The 27973-nt window shown below is 43.8% G+C and overlaps 1 protein-coding gene across 1 annotated transcript; it reads right to left on the reverse strand.

The window, feature by feature from the left end:
• Nucleotides 1–1234: 1234 nt before the first annotated feature.
• dlgap4b (discs, large homolog-associated protein 4b) lies at nucleotides 1235–27392 on the reverse strand (the record flags this gene model as incomplete). Its single annotated transcript, XM_080785344.1, has 10 exons — nucleotides 1235–4665; nucleotides 7306–7476; nucleotides 9647–9738; nucleotides 10696–11180; nucleotides 12237–12325; nucleotides 13341–13807; nucleotides 20216–20501; nucleotides 21959–22109; nucleotides 25658–25881; nucleotides 26187–27392. The coding sequence occupies 10 exons, from the start codon at nucleotides 27390–27392 to the stop codon at nucleotides 4423–4425; spliced, it is 3414 nt and encodes a 1137-aa protein (XP_080641470.1). The 3' UTR covers nucleotides 1235–4422.
• Nucleotides 27393–27973: the final 581 nt, after the last annotated feature.

A 27973-nucleotide genomic window follows, 5' to 3' on the forward strand; every position in this document is an offset into this window, starting at 1 on the left:
TGCAGAACAGAGGCCTGCCATAAAACAGTCAAGCCACAAAGTACATTCCAGAACAACTTGTCAGACAGACAGTGTTTTCCCAGCTTTCAGAAATCAAATCAAGACTGCAACAGGGGACATACAAAATGTCACACAGCGTCACTATGCCCCCCCACCCCCACACAGGCAGTGGGGGAGCCATTGAGAGCAGTCAGGCTATTGACACCCACTGGCCATTTACCTAACTGACAGAACTATCCCCAGCAGGCAATCAACAGCAGACAATGGCCTGCCATAAAGTGGATCTTTCCAAATGCAAAACCACAGGCTATTGTGGATCACAGTGGGTGAGAAAACACATCCCAGATAACGCTGCAGATTAATTACACATAGCAAGGAGGAAATCCAGTTTATTTGCTGACCATTGAGAAACAACCAATGTGAGTCGAGGGCCGGTAGGCCTACATAACATTTGAGTTTGTGTCACATGGGCTCTATTATGGCCAGTCAAATAATGTGTGGAAGTTTAATGACTAACTAAATAGTTAAGCCGATTTTTGAGTGGTGCAACCACTCCAAGGAACAGCAATGTCTGTCACTCCCAACCTATGTGACTGTGACTACAACAGTAGGGGAAAAAGTGGCGCTGTTGTGCCAGAAACAGAGAGAGAGATAGTGTTGCACTGTTGCCTGCTAATGAGAGATAGAGAGTTCACACACACGCGTGTGATTTTTCATGTGGAGGGTGGCTTAGAACAAAATGATACAGAAGACTAATTTACGAATCCATGTAATTGTGCCCCATCAACTCAAAATTATTATTTGACAGAATTAACTTGATAGTTTGATCATGTAGGTACATTAGTCTACCTTATCTATTAGCAAAATGGTGACAGATGCCCTCTAGGGGTCAGTGACTGCAATGTATTCAAGTGTCAAGTGGTAGGTGTTCAACTTAAACAGTCTAGAGAACTGTGCTGCACTGTGAGGCATAACACATGTTAGTCCACTATGCAATTTTTGAAATCTGTGTTTTAGTGAACAATGAATCAAGTTAGAAATCAGTTCACTTATTTAGATAAAAGTGAACATCTCAACACCTGAAACACAACTATTAAGCAGCCTGCTGGTGACATTTTAAACAGAGGAAGAGATGGATTTTGAAGCAGTGCATTTATCTTTGGCTTATGTAATATGTAAAACAAAAATGTTGGCAGATGTAACACAAAAATAAAATCACTGGAAAACACAATGCTCATGATAGGTAGGGCTTTAATGAATCTTTGGGATGAAACTTAATGGGTGGGAAGACTCAATAATAAAGAAATATTTTTGGGCAGCTTTAAAAAATGTCTCATGTAGCAAAAAAAACACGAATGATAGCAAACAATAATGCTCTCAAAATCCCCATTCACCAGACAGTGGGTTCACATGGGCTGAATGCTAAAGCCAGGCCAATCAAAGCACTCGTCACTCATGTCACTGATAATTATTGCAACACAAATGGCAATGTAGATGAAGTGCATAGATGCCAAAGCTTTAACAACTTACACCCTACACTTAATTGACCGTATTCCCATGGGCTACACAAAATTGCAGATCTATAAGCTCACAACATGTTGCATCGCAATGCGTTGTGACACATTATGAGCTTTTAGATCAGCTTTTTAAATCCCTAGAATTCCCCCAAGAACCAGGGTTCAAGTTAAGGGTGTGTAGAGTAGTTCACTGTATTCTCACCTATCGTCATGAAGTGTGGGTGACCGAAAGAATAAGGTCGTGAATACAAACGGCTGAAATGAGTTTTCTTTGACAAGGAGTAGTCACTGCTTCTTCGCCTGGAAAGGAGCCAGCTTAGGTGGTTCGGGCATCTGGTTAGGCTGCCTCTCAGGCGTCTCCCTAGGGAGGTCCTCGAGGTACGTCCCACTGGGAGGAGACCCCCGGGGCAGACCAAGGCGCAGTTGGAGGAAACACATCGACTCACTGGCCTTGGAACGTCTCTGGATCCCTCAGGAGGAAGTCACTAATGTTGTTCTGGACAGGGAAGTCTGGAGCTCTCTGATGGAGCTATCCGACTACGGATAAGCGGTTGAAGATGGATGGACAGTAGTTCACATTCCTGTTCCAATATTTGATGAATTTAAGTAAATAGGAGACCATGGCAAAACTATATAAAACTGCGGATGTTCAATTGTAGTATTGCTCTTATTAAGCTTGCCCTCCTATTTATTCAATTCATCAAATATGATCAGGAATGCAACAAAAACAGATCTCAAGGCTTCATGAGTAACTGAAAATAAATAAGTCAGAAGCAAATAAAATATACTTTTCAGTGTGATATTTCTTTCCCAACAACATTTGCTTGCACAACACTGTGCTTGCTGGCTTAAATCCTCAGCAAAATCATCATGCCTGGCTTGTCCATGATCACATTTATATCAGGATGTGCTTTAATTCAAAATCGCCTAAAATGACCTTAAGCTTACATATAGCCTATATTTGTTAAAAAAGATACTTGGACACAAAATGATTTGAAGGATGGATGCAAAAGTGAGATTTAGTGCTCCAATATAAATACCTATGACAAATAGCCACTTTGGACTCTCAATTTGGAAACCGATATAGTGGGCATCTGAGAACTCTAAATAATTGATGGGGTACCGTAAATACATATAAGATTCAGTCATTTAAGGCCAAATATTTATTTTCTACAAATTGATACAAACCTGTATCCGGTCATTTGGGGCATCTGATTATGACCTATCCACTATCGAGTCATTTTGGACTGGTTGATTATGACGTAACGTGCATGTAAGCTCGAATCATACTTATTTCCGACCATTTCCCAAAGAATACCTTTATTCTTTCTTTTTTTTTTTTTTTTTAAAAGACAAAAAGGTGCCCACAATGTTTAGGTGTCTACTCAACCTGTATTCCTCCATTTCAGTACCCTGCAGTCAAAAAACTAGAAAAGAAAAATTCACCTCAAGGTGAAATTGGCTTGTTTTCCCCAAAAATACAGAAATAAGAACTATAGACACCAGGCCGCAAACAAAAGCCACTAAAAAACTTGAACTTATACATCTTGATCACATGAGTTATGACCAATATAATGTGTGCTGATTAGTTTGAGTTTTGGACAAAATCTGTATATAGTATAGTAGCAAAAAGTGTATTTTTAATAAAACGCATTATGGCAGAAAATGTTCTGGCACAAAGCCTAAAAATGTGTCAGGTCATGATCCAAGTAATCCAGGGGGGGGAAAGATGTTGATTGAGAAATATGAGAAATATGACAGATATGTCTTGATCACATTACTGCAGAGATAATGTATACCGATTTGCGTGAGGTTTGGACAAAATCTGTAGGACAGAAAATGTGTTTCGCAACAATTTGTCTCATGGTGGCAGAGACATACATTTATGCCATGGAAAAATGGTCGGAAATAATGTAAAGTATAAGCTACATGATTTTAATATGCACACCATTGCACAGTACAGCATTATCAGACCTAAATTTACCCTTCAACTTCTTGTTTATCCTAAAGAAAATTGTAGCATTTGTAGAAATATTGGGCATTAAAACTAATTAAGAATATATACTGTCTATATGTATTTGGTCCCTGATTTGTGAAATAAATGTAGATATAAAATCTAATATTAAATAAATACATATATTTTTAAAGGGTGCTCAGTGTTCTCAGGGGCCCACAGTTCCTGTTACCCTCTGTGTGCATGCCCTGGTTAGTACTGAGTGCTTACTGCTTAAGTAGGCCAATGTGTGCGACAGTGCGTGTGATGGCCACAGGGTGGTGCTGTGCAAACCTACAGGATGGCAGACGCTCTGGGGAGACGGGAGAGGAGACAGAGAAGCCAAAACGCCCAAACTCTGTCCACTTTCCACTAAAGTAAATTTCTTACAGCCAAGAGGAACAGAGTTAGAGTTGAGTTTCTTTAGTAGATAATTATCATAATCATAATAATACCATCATTATTAACTTTTGTTTAAAATAACAATAATCAAGAGTGGTAACAATGTTCATCATCTGAGGTTTTCAATGGCAGCCTTGACCGAGGTCATTCCTTTGTAGTTTATCAATCCTCAACTGTTATTTTTTTCCCCAATTGTATTTTTTGTATTTTCTTAATCTTGCTTGTGTATTAAACCAACCACCACGGCCAGTCTACCTGTAGGAGTATGTGCAGTTTCCTGTTGTATTCCTACCATCAAACCTCCTGGTCTGACAGCCAGCTATTTCTTCTCTTCTCATCCTCCATCCGTCTGTGTGTTTAAGAGAAGCTCAAGGAATACATTAATTGCATCCATCAGTCACCATGTCTTTTTGCACTCCTGCATTTTTTGTTTTGTCTTGTTTTTACCACGCTTTCTTCATTCTCCTCTCTTTCTCTCTTTCATCACCCCCCCACCCCCACCCTCTGTTCTCAGAGACGAGTCTGGGCCTCGGGCACGTAGATCTCAACGTTTTCGGTGCTCTCTGTGGCTGAGTTCTGGCGAAACGAGGCAGACTTCTTGGCGGCCAGCAGGCGCTTGCGAGCCTCCTGTTTCTGCTTCTCTGCTGAGGCCGACGAGGAGGTAGAGCAGGAATCGGCGCTCCTCTCGCGGCCCAGGGCCGGCCGTCCCTTACCGGGCTTCTTTTGCACTGGAGGCACTGACGTCTCCTCGTCCTGTTGAAGGTAGAGGTGAAGGGTGGGTGTGGGGAGGATTGGGGTTGATGGGGGGAAAAGGTATGTCGGCGAACAGTGCAGAAAGACAGGGTAGGTGTGGTGACGGTGTTGGTGGAATGGGGGGTGGGGAGTGAGGGAAAAAGCACAGCTATGAGTCTGTGATAGGATATATCAGTCATTAGGATGTTCTTCTGTCTGAACAAGCAATCTAGGCAGAATAGGCACACACGATGGTTGACAATGGTTCACAGTAAAAAGCTTTGAACCAGCCATTTTATGTGTAGGCCTACAATATGACAACACAGAAAGACACAAGCATGACTATTCTGATGCTAAGTAAACATAGACAGCTCTGACATGATAGAACAGTCATCATTGTGACAAAATACACCTTTGAAAGATGTCACATGCTGATGGTATTGTGCATTATATCGAGCATGTTGGGTACTTTCCCTATTTGGTGCGACACCGAAGTATAAAACATGGCTTAAGTGGTTAATCAGAATTATTGATTTAATCAATTATAAAATTATTTATTTTGATATATAACAAAATAGCATGATCAAAAACAAAAAGAAGAGTCCTGTTATATTAAATAATCGATAGAATAATCGATGGTTGCAGCTCTAGTTCATACTAGAATACGTTGAGTAACACCATCACAGTACCCACGGTCACTGTTACATTACAGAAGCATCATGATGTCAACAGTCATCATGCACACATGCTACATTTACATTACAAGGTGAACATATGTATACAGTAGACAGACATGCAGACCTGTTTCTGGATATTTTATCTGGATATGGGATAATGCATTTAATACATTCATCGTCGAGTGGACCACCCAATTAAGCACTACACTTGTTTACAAGAGGGTCCACCTTGTTCAGTTCATTGGTAGTGTATCAAAGTACAATACAAATGTTTAGCAGGGGAAGGAATGTCCTCTCCTCCAAGCATTCACACTTCCATTCATAGTCAAATGCCAAAGCTCACACCAATCAATGCAAATCAAGGTCTGATCAACAACCTGGAAAAGTGCCTTTCAATCGAAGGTGAAATGCTTCACGATCTCAGCATTCTGGACACAAACACCTGGCCATCAAACAACTGACATGCAGTATGGGTGAGCGTGAGTCACAAGTCAAACAACTCTGCAAGCGATTCAATATCTGTGAAGAGCGAGCAGTTGAATGCAGTGGTGTCATGCTCATAGAACACAGTACCACGGCGTGGTACCAATACGAATTTGACGTGCACACTCAGGTACGGAACGGGACGGCGCACACGCGGGCATGCTAGAACGGAACACGTCCCCCTAGATTCAAGAGAAGAAGCACCGTGACCTAACCTCGGGTCACCAGACTTTCCAAGACGCACTTAAGTACCCAAAGTACCCTAGTTTCACGCCGTGTCAAGAACCCAAATAAAATGGTGTACTACTTTGCATAATAACAGGTTTAACGGTTTACCTGAATGCACATTCTCATACATGGTAAGCAACACAGCACAGCAGTATGGCTCAAGTAGGCTTTCTGACTTAACCAAGCATCTCGTTTGGAATGTTAACGCTTCTAGAGAGAGATCAGACTTGACAGTGCAAGGTAGTAATGGAACATTATACCTCCCGGTTTTTTTGGGGCGAAATGGAAGGCGGGGCTTTTCAGAGTAAAAGTTGCCCATCTGCCTGGCACTCTAGTGCCTTTATTCTGAAGAAGTCTGGCAGCATCATAAGTGTTAAATGGTGTGAGATATTAACTTAAAGACCAACACAGTTAGCCTGGAAACCTACAGTACCGGCTGAGTGTTAAATGGGTTATATGTCACAATGTACCCACTGCAATAAACTAGACTAGTACACCATATGGATAAAATTGGATCATTCATAATCCAGATAATATATTCAGAAGCTGTGACTGGGGTGACAAACTCCATAGATACATAGAAACACAGAAACCAACAAAGGCAGCAACATTTACCCAAGTGTGAACGGACATGCAAACTAGGCCACACAGACTCACACATTTATAGACGGTTTCATCCATGTATAAAATATAGATAATTTAGATAGGCACCCTACTTCAGTGTTCACAGCAAGGTCTTTTGAAAACATGGTCAAGTCACTGAAGTCAGTGACATGGAAACGTTTCTTTGACGACAACAACAACACATCATTCCAGGAATTCTATTTAGCCCAAGTGGACACATGCAGAGACTGCAGAGACAACAACAGGATGGATCCATGGCAATGCTAGTGATCCTTGAAACGCTCAGTAAGGTCATTAGTATGAAACCGTCTATACAGAGAAAGAGCATTTCACTGCACGTGCAAACTGCAAAACACTGAGACATGCATGCTCAAGACAGGACCTTTAATCCAAAACAAAACTCACAAAACAGGCCTGTTTGAGGGCTATATTATTTCATGCATGTGTAAAAGGGATCTCTCGGACGGTCCCCATTACATTGTACCAGGGAGGTCAGTTCTCACTGCCAAGCAAGGAGCGAGTGAGTTGAAGGGGAGGTTAAAAAACAAAGAGAGGGGGGAGAGAGAGGAGGTTTGGCGGGAGGAGAGAGGCCGGTGTCGGCGGCTTTCCTACCCCAGCCAGGGCATTGGACAGCAGGGGTGGGTAGTACCTTCCGCTCAGGGGGTGAGTGGGCAGCTGCGGTGGGCGCCGGCTGCCAGTCGTTGGACTTGAGATGGTAAAGTTCGTCAAACTTGAGGCTGATGTCCTCAATGGAGAGCTGGAGCAGATCCCAGAAGCCGGCCAGGTCCTGGGCCGTGGCACGAGGGTTGGCGTTGACATTCTGACACAGAGAGAGGGAGGCGACCACCGCGGAAGGAAGGAAAATGGAAACAAATGAAGGGAAGTGAGGTTACAGTAAAGGGAATGATGACAGGAGAACACATGACGGGTTAAATAAGATGAAGGTCATAGCATAGAACACAGTACATCTGAAATATAAAAATCTAAAATACAATTTAACCCTGAGACTTTTAAAAATTGACCCTGAAGGATGTATTAAAAGACATTGACATAATACAATAATGCCAAAAACGACTGCAAAACGTCAAATGCCAATATCAAAAAGGCTATTTTTCATTTGCTTAGTACCGAACAAATATGAAACCAATAAAGTGTTGGTTAAGGTTAAATCCTAAGATGTGCTATGCCACCAAAATGTGGAATGCCCTAACAACAAAAAGTGTGACTACTTAAAAACTGCCATAAAAGAGCTCCTGTCTGCAATTTGTAACTGGACCTAGAAAAGTAATCTAAACTTAACAGCAGAAATGACCCCCCCAGGTTGCTAAGTTGATGATGTATTGTATTATTTTATGTCTTTAATGTCTTGATGAATTGAGTACACAGGACCACAATGGAAAAATGTGTCATCCTTTTAGCGTCATTGTAAAATTGTACCACTGCAGTATTTGCAAACTGTTAATAAAGTTCTGTATTCAATGTGTTATTAATAAAGTACCACATTCAATGTGTTATTTGAATTTCATCACTCAACACTAGGGGGAGCTGTGTTACCACATTAAGGCTGTATAATTTGCATTGCCATCTGTTTGAATATGAGCCTGGATAAGAACAATGCTGGAAACAAGAAAAAATGAACTGAAATGTTACCACTGCACAGCACCACAAAAAAAGTACAATTTAGAGAGGCTGGTATGTCAAGTTAATCATGCGATCATATTTTCAAAGAAACAAATTGGGACCCATAACAACTTGAGTCCTGGGACCCATAACCACTTGAGTCCTATTTCAAAAATAGCTTACGAGGTAGTGAATGTTGAAAACCGGGACATTTGAGTTATTTACATACAGATATTTGTTGGGACTCTTGACACCCAGCTTGAAACCTGCAGCAACCAGTGTGTGTTATATTGCTCACAGTTCTTTATCCATGCAAAGTTCACACAGATGTGACAGATAGATATCAAAGCATATCCTTTTCCTTTGACATGGTCACTGTGTTTAGCAACAGACCACAGTCTTTGTCTGGTTGTGCTCTGCTTTCTCAAGCAGACTCAGCATTTTAACTTTAGCAGCTGCAGACTGTGAGTTTTGATCTCCGTCCAGCCGCCTTTGGCTCAACATGCCACCAACATGCTTTATCATGGTAATGCACCTGTCAAGATCCAGACACAGCCCAGCTTTGTTTTTGGATTATATGCAAAGCTTTGAGTAAAATTACACTTACCGCTGGTTGCCGTCTACAGCTTTTTGAACAGCCTTTGGTAATGACAATTTGTTGTCTTGAAAGATATGGTATTTACTGTACATACTGCACTATATTCTTGTGGGATTCAAAAACACTTCAAAATGTAGGAAGCTGAGGATGGCTGAGTACCGAAACGTTCTCCATAAAATAACAAACTGCATCTGAGCAAGTCTTGCATCTTTCATTCTGCAGTGCCACTTTTTCCACTTTGGTGGTTTTTCGTTTAAGTTGTATAAATGTATAGATGAGCAGTGAGCACCCACTGCCTAAAGCAAGGGTAGCATCTAAGGAAGCGCACCTGCTTTTCTTTCTTACTTAAAAATACATGCATGGCCTGGGCCATGGCTCAGTGGTCCAGGCGATTGGGCGATAGCCAATGAAATTCAAGCGATGCTCGCCGTTGGTCTCCCGCTGTTAAAACGTACTGAAAGGCTTTCAGCATTCAGGAACAATCCAAAAATATACAGGGAAGACATATTTGAATGTTATAACCATCACAGCCCTCCATCTATAAACTAAGATAATTTTAGCTTGAAATGACATTTAAGGAAGTGTTTATTTTTATAGGCGTTTTAGTTACAGTAAATTAGGCTGTCTAAATGTCATGTTTGTACATGACAAATCCACAACAAACATCCTGACAGCGATGTGTCTAGTAAACTAAAGATGAAAGGTATGTTTGGTTTGCGGCGGCTCTGTGTGTTTGGGTGTGGCGGAATAATTTCACAGCGGTGACACCAACCAAGTTTTGTTCACACAGTCCTCGGAACTGCTGGAACTTCTGGGCCATCAGGAGCTGGGCACTTCCCACCGCACTGCGGACCTTCCCCAGCACTGCAGAGACGAACACAAACACATACAGTACATATAAAACACACAGATTGGCTCATACTAAATATAGAGGGTATGCGTGTGACATCATCATCAAACCAGGAAGTTATGCAGGAACGCCTATACTGAGTGGCAAAAAACTACTTCCTGGCCTCGACAGCCCATACATCCACACAGAGAAGTCCTATCTGATTGAATTAAACAACGTTAAATGATGTTAAACTCACTTTGCATGTTGCTTTGCCACTCGATGTGCCATTCACTTTAAGCATGCGCATACCCTCTATTCAAAAACGCAACATAAATGAACATCTCAATCATTCTTAATCTAGCGGAAATGTCCAGACAGATTTGTTTGCCTTACAAAGCCTCTTCACGACATCATGGACTAGAAGAGGATTAGTGTGTATTGGCGAGCTTTAATCTCTTTAAAGGCATCTAAGCCTATATACAGTAGATCATCCAGCCCTCCAGTCTGTTTTTACAATATGTCATCTGCAGTACAGTATCAATACTATGTCATCAGTAAAACTATGTCAAACACCCTGCCCAGTCAGTCTTGACGAAGCCAATTCTGATCACAGTTAATTGAACTCTGAGAGTGTACAAATGGAACCAAATGGACCCGTTTGTTTCCATTTGTACACTCTCTGAGTTACAGACCCATAAGGGTCCATTTGGATCCTAATTATCATTTAGCTGGGGACCCCCTGGACCTCTCTCAAGGACCCCTAGGGGTCCCCGGACCCCTCTTTGGGAACCACTGATATAAGCAAAGTTTGACTATGGTTTGACCTCTGGCAGTTAATGTTAATGATCAATCAATTGACAATGAAAATACATAATACAATACATAATTGGCAAAACCATAATGTTTTGCCAATTATTTGGAGGCCAACTTGCAGTATCCTCCCGCCCTTCAGTGGGCCCCGGCCCAGACAATGAGATGCATCATCTTACCCTCTTCAGAGAGCGGGTTGTCGTTGGTCTCTTGCTCCATCTGTTGGCACCAGCCTTCCATGCGGCCCGTCTCCGCCTGCAGCAGCTTCAGAAACCAATGGCCGTCTCTCCGACAAAGAGTCCCGCCTCCTCCCCCCAGGGGGGCGTTGCTGTTGCTCCCGTTGCCGCTCTCCAGCCAGGGGTCCGGGGGCGGCAGCGATGAGGGGTCCAGTGCCGGGTCCAGACTCTCAGAGAAAGACGAGGAGCTACTCCGCGTGGTGGAGCGGTTCAGGATCTGTCTGGGTGGAGGAGGTGACGAGGCGACGTCGCTGTTTCCTTCGCCGTTGTCTAAGAAGTCCTGTCCCGGGGCAGAGCGCGTGGACTGGCAGCCACTGCTGACCATGACTTTCTTCTCGGTAGGCTTGGCGTGGCTGGAACTGGAGAGGGAGACGATCGAGGTGTCCGACACGGAGTCTGTTTCCTGCTTTGAGGCCATGCTACTGATTCTGTTAAAGAAACAGTGGTGTCAGATTCAATTTGAAATCTTTTTTTCAGATTCAAAGCAGCTGATAAAATCCCTGCAGGCAAATGTAAGAAAATCTGTAAGGGTGGTTGACTGTAGCATGCCAGAACTTCCTGCCATTCAAAACATCATGGAAATTCAATGTAAAATGCAATGACTTAAGCCCGACACACACCGGTTGCGTCCCCCGCGCGGCGCCGCGTGGCGCCGCCTCCATTATTTTCAATGAACCTAACGCACACCGGCTCCGTCCGCCGCGCGGAGCCGCGGTGCGGCACGCCGCCCGGCGCGCCGATAGAACACAGTTCTATTTTCCAGGCGGCGCCGCGCAGCAACGCGCCGCACACGGTCGCAGACGGTGTGTGGTGGGCTTAAGAAACTAGAAAGGTACTACAAATCTCCACCAGGGGCATGCCCTAATAATATTAACAATGTAGGGCCTACATTGTTAATATTATTAGGGCATGCCCCTGGTGGAGATTTGTGGTTAGCTGTATAGCCTACATTGTAGGCTATACAGCTTAGCCTACATTGTAGGCTATACAGCTAACCACTTAAACACTATACTTTGCTGACAGGGGTCCCCAGGGGTCTATCCTTGACCCCTGGGGGTCCTTTTTATCAATCTACACTAAATCTCTTCAACAAAAAAAGCCAATCTACAAGCACACAACGCATTCGTTTTTGCGCCACGATTGCCTATTTTCGTGGAATGTTTGACATTATGACATATGCCTAGAATAGGCATAGCTGGCTCTACTCTCTGTCTACTGCTTACTGTACCTACTTATCATTTTCTCTGCTTTGCTATTTGTCGGCACGCTAAACTCTGTAAAAGGGGCTAAAGACTGAGTTAAAAATTTGAGCACATATTGAGACAGTAATTTTGGGGTTTTGAGGTATGTTGACACGTTTATAATTATAAATGGCCTTGTGAGGCGAGCAAAATTCTCTAAGGCTAAGTAGTGAGTGAGACCAAAACATGGTTTCCTCGCAGGAAGTGGTGACATGTGGTGACGGGAACAGGAAGTGGACTTACTGCCAGCCGTCCTCCACTTGTACTCCAATTGACTGAAATCTGGCCAATGGTGGAGTCTCCTCTCGTGGAACCTCTTGAATACAGTCAACCTAACAGCAAATCACAAAGCCATGGTTTGGCATCAGCAAGCATGGTTATCAGCAGGTCTCAGAAGGACCCCCTCCTTTATTTATATTATTGTATTAACATGTAATTAATTATACATGTTAAAGGTAGGCTAAGTGATATTTGTTTTGTTTTGTTTTTTGTTAAATGATTAAAGCTCTATATTCTGATATTAATCATTGCTATAGAGTATTTATTCAGTAACAGGGGTCCCTCCATCTCTATACAGAATATACAGTTTAATGTGAGTTGTCAATTTCAGCCAATCAGGAGGTTACCCATTTATCAGATTCAATTTTAAATAGTTCCATATCCAATTTGGTCTGCTCCTAATTTTCTGTCTTTACTTCCCATTTCACGTGCTTAGAGTCAGAGTTTTACTTACTAAAGAAAGATCTGGAGAGACAAGGAGACTCCTGTTACTGAACAAACAACTCTATTTCAGAATATAGACCTATTGTGCACTTATTTGAATAAAAATATAAAGATAAATCACGTAACCTACTTTAAACTCACCAAAAGTTTTTTACATGCATGCTGACCAGGAATCTGAAGTAAGAAGGATCAAAACGTACATTGTTTCTCATTTTTGTGCTGGGCTTGTCCTTAATATCGTGATTAATAGTTACCCAGCACAATACAAATATCAGCCTTGAGAAAAAGATCTGTCAATGTGCAAGATTTGTAAAAAGGATTAAAAAAAAGGGCTGTTATACACGTTCAGAGGGGAACATTATGGTTGAGGAAAATGATGAATATGCATTCCATGCCCTCTAGTCTCTACTACAGTGTGTTTCTATTGCATAGCAACTTTATGTGAATCAGTGAAACATAAAGAAACACAGATTATTAAAATATCCCACTTTTGGGGATTCTAGGCCACTAAAGAATGAAGGTGATTAAAGCTTATAATATCAAATTAAACATTGCATTCTTCTGCATTGATGTAATTGTGACTTATGCATTGCACCTGTGGCCAGCTGGGGCTACGTTACGAACCTGTATGCCAATAGAAGAAAGCTTCCTCCTGGGCACGGGGACCACTAGGGGTTCCTCTGGCACTAGATTCCCTCCTCTACTCCCTCCCGTCTTAACAGGGGGGTCATGCTGGACTACTGCGTCGCCCGTGTCGGTGGAAGCGTTGGAGGTGGTTGTGGCAGCACTAGCGCTGGTGGAGACGTGGTGGTGGTGGTGCTCCCTCGGCGTGGCGACCGGAGTAGCTTTGATGTGCGGCGGTCGGGCCAGGCTGTTGGCGCGGGTGCTGTCCAGGCTGTCCGAGGAGTTGCTGCGGGCTCCGTGACTGGACTGGCTGTTGGCCTCCGAGCGGCGGTCCTGCTGGTCCAGGTAGTTGTCCTGGCTGGACTCGGTGCTGCTCTGCACCGTCACGGAGATGTAGGGCTTGGACGTGGTGCGGGGCGGCACGGGCGGAGGGGCCACCTTCTTACACGTGGTTATGCATGTGGAGACTGAAGATGAAGTGTGGGGGGGGAGGGGGGGAGGGGGATCAAAGAATAAGAAAAAGAGAAAGATAGTGACAGAGTATAAGGTCAGGGGTACACACAGTAAAATTGCCATTGTTGATTTTGCTCTGAAGAGTGTACAAATGGAACCAAATGGGCCCGTATAAGGGTCCATTTCTAAGGGTCCATTAGGTTCCATTTGTGCAACGAAGGATTTATATGTGTAGTACAAAGTTTCAACAAACCAATTACCTAGAAACACAAGAGTGAAAAACAACATTTAAGTAAGGGACGTTTTACGCCCGAATTTCTGACAAACTCAAGAAAAATGTAAAAAATATATATCTATATGGATTTGTTTTTACTTCCGAAACCTTCTGTATCATTCACACCAATCTCTAGTCTAGATATTAAACCTTCTGTATCATTCACACCCAATACTCTAGTCTAGGTATTAAACCTTCTGTATCATTCACACCCAATACTCTAGTCTAGATATTAAACCTTCTGTATCATTCACACCCAATACTCTAGTCTAGATATTAAACCTTCTGTATCATTCACACCCAATAATCTAGTCTAGATATTAAACCTTCTGTATCATTCACACCCAATACTCTAGTCTAGATATTAAACCTTCTGTATCATTCACACCCAATACTCTAGTCTAGATATTAAACCTTCTGTATCATTCACACCCAATACTCTAGTCTAGATATTCCTGCATGAAAGCTTCAACACGAGCAGGAACACATCCTGTCAAGCGGAAGATGTAATTAAGCAGAACAGTGAGAATACTGTCTCACACACACACACACACACACACACACACACACACACACACACACACACACACACACACACACACACACACACACACACACACACACACACACACACACACACACACACACACACACACACACACACACACACACACACACACACACACACACACACACACACACAGTGATGAGCTCTGTAATATTGTAGTCATCTTTATCTGTTGCTTCTGGCATAAGAGGGCACAAAATCACACTTTTTTAAGCACGAACAAATGTGTACAAAGCAGATTGTTACAGGTCCTGTTACTTTCGTTGTGGGAAAGTTTCCCACAACAATATTCTGGTACTCTTTGAAAGAATTAGGAAGAAGATGCAGTTAGTCTGTTATATCAGGAACTGCCTTGATTGTGTCGTAAAATGTCAACACTGCTTGGCAATGGCGTTATGGTCACATGTGGTGACATGTTGGCATATTATCTAAGGGGTTAAACATGTAAAGCCAAGCTCAGCACAATGGAAGCTTTTCATGCACCATAGGCCTATATATCCAGTTTAAGATTAGCATATAACATAAAAGCAGACATTTACAGCGCATAAAAAGCCAGAGTCAATTGAACAGTCACTTAAATGGCACTGTCCTGTGCGTGTTTCAGTACATTAAACCACTTAGCTTTACCACAGTACAGTAACAGAGCACAATGTCTGAATGTTCAATCCACTCGTTTACTCTACTCTCGCCATCTTATCTATGCACAATCTCCGCTGTCTGTGTTGATGACAAGAGTGCCCTCTTACAGTCACAGAATGTGCTGAGAAAGAGCCTTTGTGAAGTCATTTGTAGAAGTGGTTTGTGAGTACGAACTCACCCATTACAATCATTCAACAATGTACAGTACAGCAATGGAGTGGTGAGGTTAGACAAGTGCAAGTCTGTGAAGGGTAGTTCAATTGAGTACAACAATTTTATAACTTGGCTTCCTTTGCCTATAAAACGATCACACAAACCTACGGCATCAGGGCCAATGCACACAGATCATCATGCAGGTAGTTTATATGAAAGCAAATTGAAAATGTCACCCAAGGATTTGTCTGACACAAAGGATGTCAGACAAAGGATTTGTCTGACACAAAAACCTCTGCACAAAGTTTGATGCTGCATGGTTGGCTAATCGGTACATGTGACAACAAGTAAAGTGCAGCCCTCAGCTCAGAGTGCATATCAACAGGCAGCCATCGCCCTGTCATGGTCAGTAGTGGTCAGATGAAGAAGCCATTCAGATACCATCCCAAAATTAGGAGTCTGCATTGTTGTTTTTTTTACATTTCTAAATGTATGCCAATTGCCAAGTATGCCAAGCTATCTATTATGCCAAGCTATCTTATATCTTAACAGTGCACAATAAGACATTTCTAAACATATTGAAGAAGTGGTCTAGTAATGACAGGCTATGGACACAACGCTTGTATATATATCTGCCTTGCCTTGGGATTTCTTCATTCTGAACACAATTTACCCTTGGGTGGAAAATAAATAGGCTGCCACAAATCTGCTTTACTCTGCTTTTACTTTAAAAGCTATGAACTGACATCTGTCTCTGAAATTACACAGCAGATCATGTGTTAAGGCTGGTTAAATTATTGGGGTCATACAAAGTTATAGTCTACAGAGACTGGCTGTTTTGTGATTAAAAAGCCAGAACATGCAATGAACCCATGTGATGTTTCCTAAGACAGGAGAAGAGTAATTAGCAACAGCACCAAACTCACCATGACACACAGCTGTGCCAAGCACACAATAATTATAGGCTATACTTGAATGTGTGAATGAACTGACAAATATTTCCATACTGTCAAAGCTTTTACTAAGCCGGAAGACCCGCATCTGCACCACATTTAAAGGGCTTTACAAACGGACATGCAGCTACTAAATACTGCTACCTCTCAACGCCACTCAGGCTGTGAGCTGTTGGCATGTGCCGACAAACCCCTTAAATCCTATTAAACAGGAATGACTAGCTGCTCTTGCTTATCCTTCAGGGAATTTTACAACAGCAACAACCGGGGGCTTTGTGCAGAACTGTTCTACTGAGCAGAATCTTGAGTGGGCACTGCTGTCATCGTGCCATCTGGACAGAGGCCCTGTTGTCCAATGCACAATGTGTTTTCCAGGCAGGACAACTATTACTGGTTGTCTGCGACAATGGTCACAAACAAACAAATTACTGGCAACCAATGACTGTTCAACCTGTTTCACAGTACAAGTTGTATGAGGACACATCGGCTGCATAATTGCATATAAGGATGTCATCCAAAAATTACGAATAAATTGGTACTGCTCTAGCGCACGCACGTATGCACGCACACACACACACACACACACACACACACACACACACACACACACACACACACACTTCGCCTTACTGCATGTGGCTGAATTACAGGTAGAGCACGCACATAATCACGCAAAGGTGGTGCAGAGTAACAGCCAATGCTTAAACGGTATCTGTGAACCCAAACATGTGAGAAACACCTTTATAATATATATAAGAGTGTATAATGATAACATCAAGTTGTAGAACGTAGAGTAGAGATCCATATAGACTAATATTTATTGTCCCATCCCATCTGCTTATTCCAGTAAGTAATGTGAAGTGAAGTGAGTGGGGCAACTCCGTGTGGGGGTCCCCGGAAGTTCCAGACGCACAGGAACGCACCCAGGGTGCTGGCCCGGTTCCGGCGAGCCGGCCCACGTCCGAAACGGTCGAGAAATGACAGAGTTACCGTGAGGGGGTCCCCAGGGGGTCCCTCTACTGTACTGTACTGTCATACCCGAAATCATCATATATACAGTTAATGTGTGTGCGCGTGCGTGTGTGTTAGGCTGCAACAGTGACACTTGGTGGTGAAAAACAACCAAACGCTATTTTCGTGCTTGGACAGTGGACACAGCCAGCCAGCTAGCCAGGGGCCCAGGGACACACACAGCTGTCTATAGGAGTGGTTGCACCACTCAAAAATAATGAGACTATAGAGTATATAGACAATTACATGGATGTTTCCCCCCCCCCCCACCCCTTTCCTCTCACTGTATATGTTTATTTCCCCTTTTTGCTTACTTTATGATGAATTCCTGTTCTGTTCTTTAACTACATAAAAGTGTCTATTTTTACGTCTCTAAATGTTTTGATGAATTGAACAAGGTGGACCCTGTTGTAAACAAGTGTAATGCTTAAATGGGTCGTCCACTCACAGTTAACAGTCTTTGTATTGAGTTTGTGCTTGAAATGTACTGTAATTCTGCAAACTGTTAATACATATTTCAATCAATCAATCAATCAATGTTGCTTGACAGACATATGTTTAACTTATCAGGGAGATAAATCAGTTTTTGTATTGACCTGTAGCCTACTTTCAAATGTACCCCTGCCTGCCCTACTGTGAAATTGTGTGAATACAATGTTCAATCAATCAATCAAAATCCAGTTTAGGATGCAGAATGCACTAGTGTAATGTAATGTAGTAGCTGCCTATAGTAGCTATAATGCGATTCTTGCTCAAAATGTGAATCTCAATTTTCCTCCACACGATTACTTTTTTTCCATGACAGCATTGTCTATCTAGGTTGTTGAACATTCAACTCATTCTCAGCAATAATGTTATTGATTTACATTTTACAGCGGGACACATACAAAAATATATGAGTGAATCAAATGATCTGCAGCTTACATCACCTAAAGTTAAAGTTATCACAGGTAGGTAACTTGGCAAGTAGACTAAACTCAATTCGTTTCGGTTGTTATGATTAGGTTGACGATTTAAGGGCATCAAAACATTAGGACTAGGACTATTACATTTCCATTGCAAACCTTTCGTTTCGTTACCGACAAAACACTTACCCGGCGGGACCGTGCGATAAGCAAGAAAATCGCACAAACGGCACAGTTGGTTTGATGGATGATCTAACCACGGCAGCGTCCGTAGGGGGCATGACAAGTTGGAGACTAGTCAGTGCCACTGGTTTTAATAAGGAACCGAGGGAGGCGGGGCAGTAAAGCTCTTTGGTCAATAGCGCCGCTGTGTGGCCACTAAGGTAATCAACATTTAACTTCACAGTACACTACAGCTCAGGTGCGTGTCAGCGTGTGGTCAGTCAGTGGTGGTCACTACTGGTCACTGTGTGACAAGTGTGGTCCATATGCACACTTTTAAAATGTATTTATTTGTTTTTATTTATTTATTCCACTAGACCCGTTAATAGCTTTGATGTTTTTAGAGGTTTAGTGTAAAAAGTAAAACATATTTGAACGTGTGAAGCTATTAAAAAAGTGAAGCTATTAAAACCATTAGAACCTTTTAATAGCTTCACTTTTTTAATAGCTTCACACGTTCAAATATGTTTTACTTTTTACACTACAAAAGATAGCCTGATGAAGGCCGAAACGTTGCTGTTTCCCTATTAAAGTTTTTCACTAAATTCTAATACGTTTTCTGGAGCTGACCTGTTCTGACATTCCATATGTTGATCCTTCTCCACCTGTCCTTCCTCTTCGATGTCTCCCTTTTGACTGATACCTGTCCATTCAAACTATAGACGGGCCTCATGCCCCAAAGTTATTAGTGCAGCCGTGTCCGGCAGCCGGCGAAAACTAGAGTTCTCAACAGGCCCAAAAATGAAGGCGCCGGCCCTACATAAGTTATTCTCCTAAATAACTCCTGAAGTTATTCTCCTAAAAGCATAGCTGCCCAGAGCAAATGTGTTACCTGGGAGAGAGGGGAAGATGCGTGGTTTGTCTGTCCCCAAACGCTGAAGACAAATTGCAAGTTGTATCTCCCTCGGGGCTTTGTCCAAGCCAGTGGTTATCAGGTAAGAGCTGAACTGTTCTTTCCAAGTCTTCCATGGGGTAGAAAGGTTGTCTAGTGTGGGCAAAAGATCCAACATGCTGGTGTGTGCATTCTAGACTCTAGAGGACTTGTGTGTCTCACCCCAGGAGGACTTTATAAGTCTAAGTGAGAGTGGGTTTCTATCAAAATATGATAAGAAATCAATTTAAATAAAATAAAAACAACTTGACCCACTTGACAGGTGTAAGAATTACAACTTACGGGCGTTTAACGAATACTCAAATAGTAATGACTTTTATCGTTAGATCTAGCTTGCACTGTGGGAAAACATCTTGAGCTACAGTAGTTTCTATTTATTTCTATTTAAAATTTAAATTATACTCACAATTTTGCACACAGATAATGTCTCGAGAATGGCTTTAATATTAAGGTAATTTATGCACCATCACGGTTTGCGTCTCGTTTCACATTTGAGAGTTCCTTTAATTTATTCCCATTTAAATAATAGATTTATTTTGTCTTCAGGACACATGACTGTGTGTACAGTATAGTTGCTGAGCACGTGAAAGCATGGGATTTGACCCACAACAACATGCTCTGTAATGTATGTGTGTTTCCAGGCACTCACCGGTGAGAATAACAACATGCTCTGTAATGTATGTGTGTTTCCAGGCACTCACCGGTGAGAATAACAACATGCTCTGTAATGTATGTGTGTTTCCAGGCACTCACCGGTGAGAATAACAACATGCTCTGTAATGTATGTGTGTTTCCAGCCACTCACCGGTGCTGGCGCTGTAGGTGCGAACGGTGGTGGCGGTCGGAGGAGGGGACTCCGAGTCCATGGACGCCGTGTCGTCGTCTTGCGAGCAGCCGGCCTGAATGGCCCGCAGGTAGCTGTGGCTGCGGGAGCGGAAGCACGTGGGCATGGGCAGGTCCGGAGGCTCCGGGTTGTCCTGGGACTGCGAGCGGGAGTCTCTGAACGTGGACTCGGAGCTGCGGTCCTCAAAATGGTGGCTCATCTCCATTTCTCTCTGCAGCTGCTGATGGCTCATCTCCAGGTCCCTCAGCTACAGGTAAGGTAGTAAACACACAGGGTTAATGGGGATAAAACACATCAAAGCAAGAATGACTTTATCTATCTTCAATGACTTTGAAGAGTCAGTATTACAAGTCATGTCACAGAGGTATTAACCGAAGAATAGTCCTTGTTAGCCTATATTGTTGGTACTGTCCTGTATTCAACATTTCCCTATTAGAATTGTTAAAAAATGTTAAAAAATGTCAATCTACACGGTCACAGAGCTTGTAGATACGCCATCTTTGCTTTAGTTCTAATGACATACCCAAAGTAGGGATGCCAGTGGATAACAACATAATCACATTGCCTCAAATAGACCTTTCTTCCACTCCGAATTCTTAGAATCTAATAAATGACCAGAGATTGAGTTCAAATCCTATGCTAATAGCTTTCAATGCTTCATTTGACAAGCGTGCTTAAAGAGATGGGAGTCAGTGCAGCACACTGTTCATCATTTCAGACAGTGACCTTGTCAGCGGAGAGGTAAGAGCTCTTGTATCAGTGGATGAATTGGACCTGAAAGAAGTGCTGTCATTTTGTATTACACTCCCAGGCCCAGGATATTAACCCATTCTGACCTGAGATCAGATTCATACGAGGTTTCCACGGGACACACACTGGTCTGATGAACCCATTCTGACCCGAGATCAGATTCTAAAAATGTCAGTCGTTCTTCGATTTTTAAAAAAATAGCAGAGCTACAAGCTCGTATCGCGCCACTCGGTGGCGCGATATGAGCTTGTAGATCTGCTATTTTTCAATAGCTAAAGCATAACATGATGCTAACACCAAAATGGGTGCCCGGTCAGAATGGGTTAACGAGGTATGGCAAATGGAAAATGGAAGGTTCTTTTTTCTTTTTTCAATGGGGAGATCATTCTCATTCATTTCAGTCGAGCTGCTGCAGTATCTGCGGTAATTCTACGTCTACAGGAGGAACAGGGCTTGGCAGCTCAAGGCGGAGGAAAGGGTCCTTGAAAATGGCTTGGAATAATTTGGAAGTGGAAAGTCTTCTTGGAGCTAAGTGATGTCATAGGAGATACAAACACAATCCCAACTCGTTGAGAGAGAGAGAGAGAGAGAGAGAGAGAGAGAGAGAGAGAGAGAGAGAGAGAGAGAGAGAGAGAGAAGAGCACAAATTCAGCCAGATTACATTTCTGGATTATAAATTTCAACTCTGAGAGTGTACAAAATGTACTCTTGTGGGTCCATTGGTTACAGCTGCATTCCGGAACGTATGTTAAAGAATAAAACATTATATATAACGGTATGTAACTTGTACACTTGCAGTGGTCACAAGTGGTCAAGTGGGGATTCCATCTTGAAAAAGTGGCATAAAAATGGCCTCTCTTGCGGGAGACCCGGGTTCAAACTTCAAATCCCACACAGGACATTGTTGTTGCTTCACAACATTTGACACAGTACATACATACTGCAGGTTCTGACCTGTTCCATGCAGCTTCTCCTGCCCAGGGTGCTGCAGGCCTGACTGAGGTCGTCATCATCCCAGCGTGGGAAGGACGACCCTGAGCCTGTGATGCAGTCCAGGTTGTCTAAGCTCCGGTTGGTAGAGAGTTCTCTGAGAGATGGAAGACAGCTGCAGGAACAACAGCAGGCAGACGAGGAGAATGAGAGGAAAGAAAGAGAAGAAAAAACAACGTGTTAGAGGTATAAAATGTAAAGAACATAAATGGTCAATTTAAATAGTGCCTTTATCCAAGGCGCTTTACATTCACCCATTCACGCACACATTCACACACCGATGGTGGCGGAAAACATGCAAGGCACCAACCAGCACATCAGGAGCAAGTAGGGGTTCAGTGTCTTGCTCAAGGACACTTCAACATTAACTCTGGGGGAGCCTGGGTGCAAACTGGCAACCTTGCGGTTACCATCTGGTCACTCTACCCCTGAGCCACCGTCGCCCCATAATATCATAATATACTAAGCGAAGCTTAGGAGAGTTCAAGGAAGAACCTTTTCGTGTTAGAATGAGAGAGAGAGAGAGATATAGAGAGAGAGAGAGAGAGAGAGAGAGAGAGAGAGAGAGAGAGAGAGAGAGAGAGAGAGAGAGGATTGGCAAAGAGAAAATGGAAAGTAAAAAACAGATATAGGGAGAAAGACATGGGTCAAACTCTTCTGAAAATAAGTAGCTGCAAAAAATAAAATGACACAGATGCTTTCCCGGATTGAAAGGTATAACAACGTATAGTCTTTTTATGTAGACGAATAATAATAATAATGAAGTTAATACATCCACAGAGCTTTTGTGAAATTGTGAAATAATTATTTAAATAATTTGGTTGGGTCCATAATTATGGCTTTGTTTACTTCATTAAGCTGATGAACATTATCCATGTTGTTTCCATTTTCATTGGGGAAGGTACTTTTTTCCCTAAAGAGATACTTAGAGGCAGGCACAACCTTATAATGACGCAAGCTGCATGAGAGCTGCCCTATAGACATAACTCGGGTACAACAGGAACCTTATGCAACAGAGGTGTCATGATGAGCAGTACAATAAGACATCTAGCGGCTGAATGTTGTCTATTCAATAGACTCTATTGCACCTTTAAGTTATTCTTCTAATAATCAAATTCATTAACAGTTGTTACTTGTTAGTGACCATAGTTTGAACATTCACCATTATAGCCTCTGAGCATGCAAAGCAATGAGGCCACGCAAATGCACAACTGTCTACCAAACCATCATGGTGCCAATGCCAAAGAACATTAGACAAAGACATGATGTGAATACCAGCTTTAATGAATAGAAACATGTCTATACTTTCTTCTGTTATCTTTGTTGGCACACAGTGATAGTAACATGACAGTGCACTGCCCATGTGATGTTCCTGAACACACATGGGCATCTTCCTGGGATGGATACACGAAGGGCATGGGGTACCGTTTACCTAAAAGCAACAGGGCAGATGAGATCAAAGGAGCTTGAGACACGTGGACGTCTGGCAGGAGCATGAAGTCGGCATTTGAAGTTGCCAAAAAAAAGTGTCTCTGAGGGTCAGTGCAAGGTGACGCAATTGGACGTTGTCCAATCAGGAACAACAAGCCATTGCACTACACCTCCAGGTATACTGGCGAGCCCATCACTGACCTGCTCATTGACCTGCCCAGCTGGTGCAGAGTGGACATACTGTGGAGCGGAGACCACAGGCTGTCCATCTCAACTTGGAACAAGGTGTAATCCAGGGCTCTGCTGCTCATGTCAGTCAGGGTGGTTACGGGGCGGGTGGTCAGGAATCGCAGTAGGAGCAGGGTTAGTCATTCGAGCATGTTTTCAGGGGAGTTTAAATTGTTCTGAACAGAAATCTCAAAGCTAAATCAAAACTATCTTATGTTTCAAGAGGTGTGTGTGTGTGTGTGTGTGTGTGTGTGTGCGTGCGTGCGTGCGTGCGTGCGTGCGTGCGTGCGTGCGTGCGTGCGTGCGTGCGTGCATAGCATGTGACGTTGACCTCTTATGCTTATTTACCATAATTTGCTTATTATTGGCTCAATACTCTTTAGTGTGATTAAGTCAAAACCATATTCTACATTTTGCGTCAAATACTTATCACTTTGAGAGTATTAACTAAAAGCGTCAAGCTGAAATACTGTATAGCTGAAAAGTGCAAACTGTGATTTCAACCGAGGAAGCATTTCATTATATGCATGCTGATTTAAAGCCTATTTCTAATTATTAGTGTGATTACTGATTGCATTGCTTTTGTTAATTCTGAAAGTGAAGTTCAAGACCACATATAGCATATAGCTACAAAGCTCTGATGTCACTATTTTGTAGGAAAGACTTCTAGAGCTTCACAACACATTGCAGAGCAACACATAGTGAGCTTGTAGAATTCTACATGCCATCTCTCTCCTTTATTCTATGAGTATTACTGTTGGCTTCATTGCATGGAAATCCATGTAAGAATGAAAGGACACATCATTTACCTGAACATAACATGATGAAACATGACCATACTCATTTCACAAGACAGGAAAATACTTGTAACCTCAGGGAGCAACACATACAGTAGGTACTAGTGCAACCAGAATGTGATCCTCCTTCAAACCTTTTCATGTGAAGGATCAATATGAATTTGGCTGCGGATCCCCATCTGATAATTTGATATTTTCTGGGAAAAAATAATTATATATATATATATTTATTTATTTTGTGCTAGGGACCTCATACAGGTACATGATTTGCATTGGTGCCAGTGTGTGTGTGTGTGTGTGTGTGTGTGTGTGTGTGTGTGTGTGTGTGTGTGTGTGTGTGTGTGTGTGTGTGTGTGTGTGTGTGTGTGTGTGTGTGCGTGCGTGCGTGCGTGCGTGCGTGCGTGTGTGTGTGTGTGTTTGATGCTATATTAATGCTATATTAACAAACTTTGCTAGGGAACCCCTCCCCGAAACCAGCCACCACTTTGACAACCACTGCCCTTAGTGCCCTAGAATATGTTTAGTGCCCTAGATGGTCCACTGTCTATGGGGAAAATTGAAACACAAAGCTACCAAATATCTTAACAATGAGGCACACATCCAGCTAATAAGAGAAGATTTTGCTGCATATTTATGGTCTCAGCCAGGCTCTCATATTATTGCAGGACCATCAGTTGCCGAGGAGATGGTGGTATCGACACTGGCATGTGGATGACTGTAGGGAATCTGACGCCACTTCACGCTACACGTGAGTAAGCACAGCTTGGGCGACTGTGTCAAAGTGTGTGTCCGACTGTGTGTGTGTCTGTGTCTCTCGCTCTGTGTGTGTGTGTGTGTGTGTGCGTGCGTGCATACGTGCGCGTGTGTGACTGTGCGTGTTCAGTGTGTGAGCCACCAAATGTGCACTTGGGCATTCATGTGTGTGTGTGTGTGTGTGTGTGTGTGTGTGTGTGTGTGTGTGTGTGTGTGTGTGTGTGTGTGTGTGTGTGTGTGTGTGTGCGCGTGTGTGTGTGCCTGCATGCGCGTCAATAACAAATTCCTAACTTGGTACTGTAGGTATGAGAAACCAGCACACAGGACATTCAAATGTTAACATGCGGTTCATGTCCCTGTTTTTAAATACTTCAGCATACTGCATATTCATTTCATTTACAGTACATTGTTGTCTATCAGTTTCAGCATCGTGTCCATCATGTGGGTCTCTTACTTGCGTGCGGGTAAGAGACCCTGGTCGCTCAGAGACTGCTGGGTGGCCCTGAGGTAGCTCTGGCGACGAGCGGCGCTTTTTGGCGAAGGTTTGGGGCTCCCGTCCGAGTCGTCGCTGTCCTCTATGTCGGCCATGGCCTTCACGTAGCTGCCACTGCGCATCCGCCGACAGGGGATCTCACTGGGACCCCCGCCGCTGCGGCCCAACGTGCCGCTCCAGTCCCCCTAGAAAAAGATCCATTACATCCCAAACGTTTTAGCTCAAGACCCAATAAAGACATTAGAAGATTGCCCGGGACCCAAACTAGTGAAAATAGCATGATGCACTATAGCTTCACGCCGCATTGTGAGCTTGTAGATGGGCTATTTTATATATATATATATTATATATATAATCTACCCTGTCAGTGTTGAGCCTGAGGGCCTGAGGCTCTTTTCGGAATGTCCACGGCTGCATAAATAAGAAAGCCTATACTGTATAAAAAACTTCAAGTTAGTGGGTGTGTGGTATCTCAAGGTCTTCTACTCACCCTTCGCCCAACCTGCAGGTAGTTGCAGGTCAATTCCTGCTGGCAGGACTTGGAGGACTTGAGCATGGGCCTGTCGAGGGTCGCCGAGCCCCTGGGGATCGCCTGCCTCGGATGCCCCATGGTCATGGTGGACCAGGAGCTTCCCTTCATAGAGTCGTTGTCATTAACCGTCATACTCATGCCTACTCCTCCACCCCCTTCTCCGCCGCCACCACCGGGTCCAGACATAGTTTGATATTTCATGTTGTTGTTGCTTTTGGAGGAACTGATGGTGTTGTAGCCACTGTGGATGTATCTGCTCTGCACGCCCTGACTGAGGTCAAGGCTGTCTGGGTGCCCTAGGGTCATCATGGGCATGGGGTTGCGGTAGTTGCTCAAATCGCTGCTGTCCAAGTCATCCGAGCTCCAGTAGCCCGACATGTTGGAGCGCGGCCGTCGCTTGGCCACCCCCTCCGACTTTGTACCCCGATCTTTACTCTTGGCGCGGCGATTCTGCTTCCCTCCGTCGTCGGTTCCCGACGAGCCTCCGCCACTCCCGGCGGAGCGTCCGTTGACACTTCCCTTCATGTTGTGGCTCTCCATTGACTGGGACTTTGCGAAGAGCTTCTGCACAGAGTGCAACATGTAACGGATGCGCCCGGGGCTGTCCGTGCGCTGTTTCCCGGAAGCCTCGCCGGACGCTCTTTGGAACTGCAGCGTGCTGAAGCCGTCTCGCCCGCTGGGTAACTGCCGGTCGAGCTGCTCCAAGAGGTTGGGCGGCATGTGGTTCTTGGACGTGTGGTGAGATATGGTCGCCGAGCCACTCGTGATCATCTGAGTCCGTCCGCTCATACCGGCCATGCTCATCCCCTGCATGCCCTGCATGCCCTGCATGGACATGGACGACCCCATGGTCCCCGTGGATATCCCCCCGATGTTGTCGTCTGGCGTGGAGAAGTCGGACTGGTCGTAGGAGTTGTACTGGATCCTGGGGAAGGTGCTGCTGTTGGACATCTGATTAAAGTCCTGTGGCATGGAGCCGGGGTTGGCCGAGGGGTAGTGGTGCTGTTCCATGGTGCCATAGTGGTCCATGGGGGGCCCCTGCAGCATGTAGGAGCTGCGTGGCAGGGTGCTGGTCTGGTGAGGGTAGAGGGCCTCCGCGGGGCCCAGGTTTGGTTCACAGGATTCAGACAGGTGCCGACTGCGGTTGGCCCCTAACCCCTTCATGGTTGGCCACGAGGGCCCAGCCCTCTAGAAGACTCCCTGGCCAGGGAGAGAAGAATGACGACTTTGAGGGTGACTCCTGGAGAGACAGGGGACAAGAGAGAGGAGCAAGGAGAAATAAACCAAGAGGCTTAAACTGTGATTCTTTGAACAACAGTGAAAACTGTGTGTACGCACGCGCACACGCACACGCACGCGCACACGCACGCACACGCACACACACACACACACACACACACACACACACACACACACACACACACACACACACACACACACACACACACACACACACACACACACACACACACACACACACACACACACAAAACAATGCCTGTCAGTTCATCCACACAAACAAACCCACTTCATGAACAGAACAAGACTGTGAAGGAAATGCCAGCTTTCCACTGGCTCCCACGGTGAACATGTGTTGAAATGCTGGACCGAAGAACAACAACAACCTCTGGAACAATGTTGCGCTGTAGCTAGCTAGCAGGTCAGGAAATGCATTGTGGGAAAATGAACAATGGCTGGCAATCATCCACAGCAACAGAAAGCTTCATAGAGCCTGTTTTACTTGG

The sequence above is a fragment of the Protomyctophum bolini genome (assembly GCF_963924005.1).
Source record: "Protomyctophum bolini genome assembly, chromosome: 2".
Lineage (NCBI taxonomy): Eukaryota > Metazoa > Chordata > Actinopteri > Myctophiformes > Myctophidae > Protomyctophum > Protomyctophum bolini.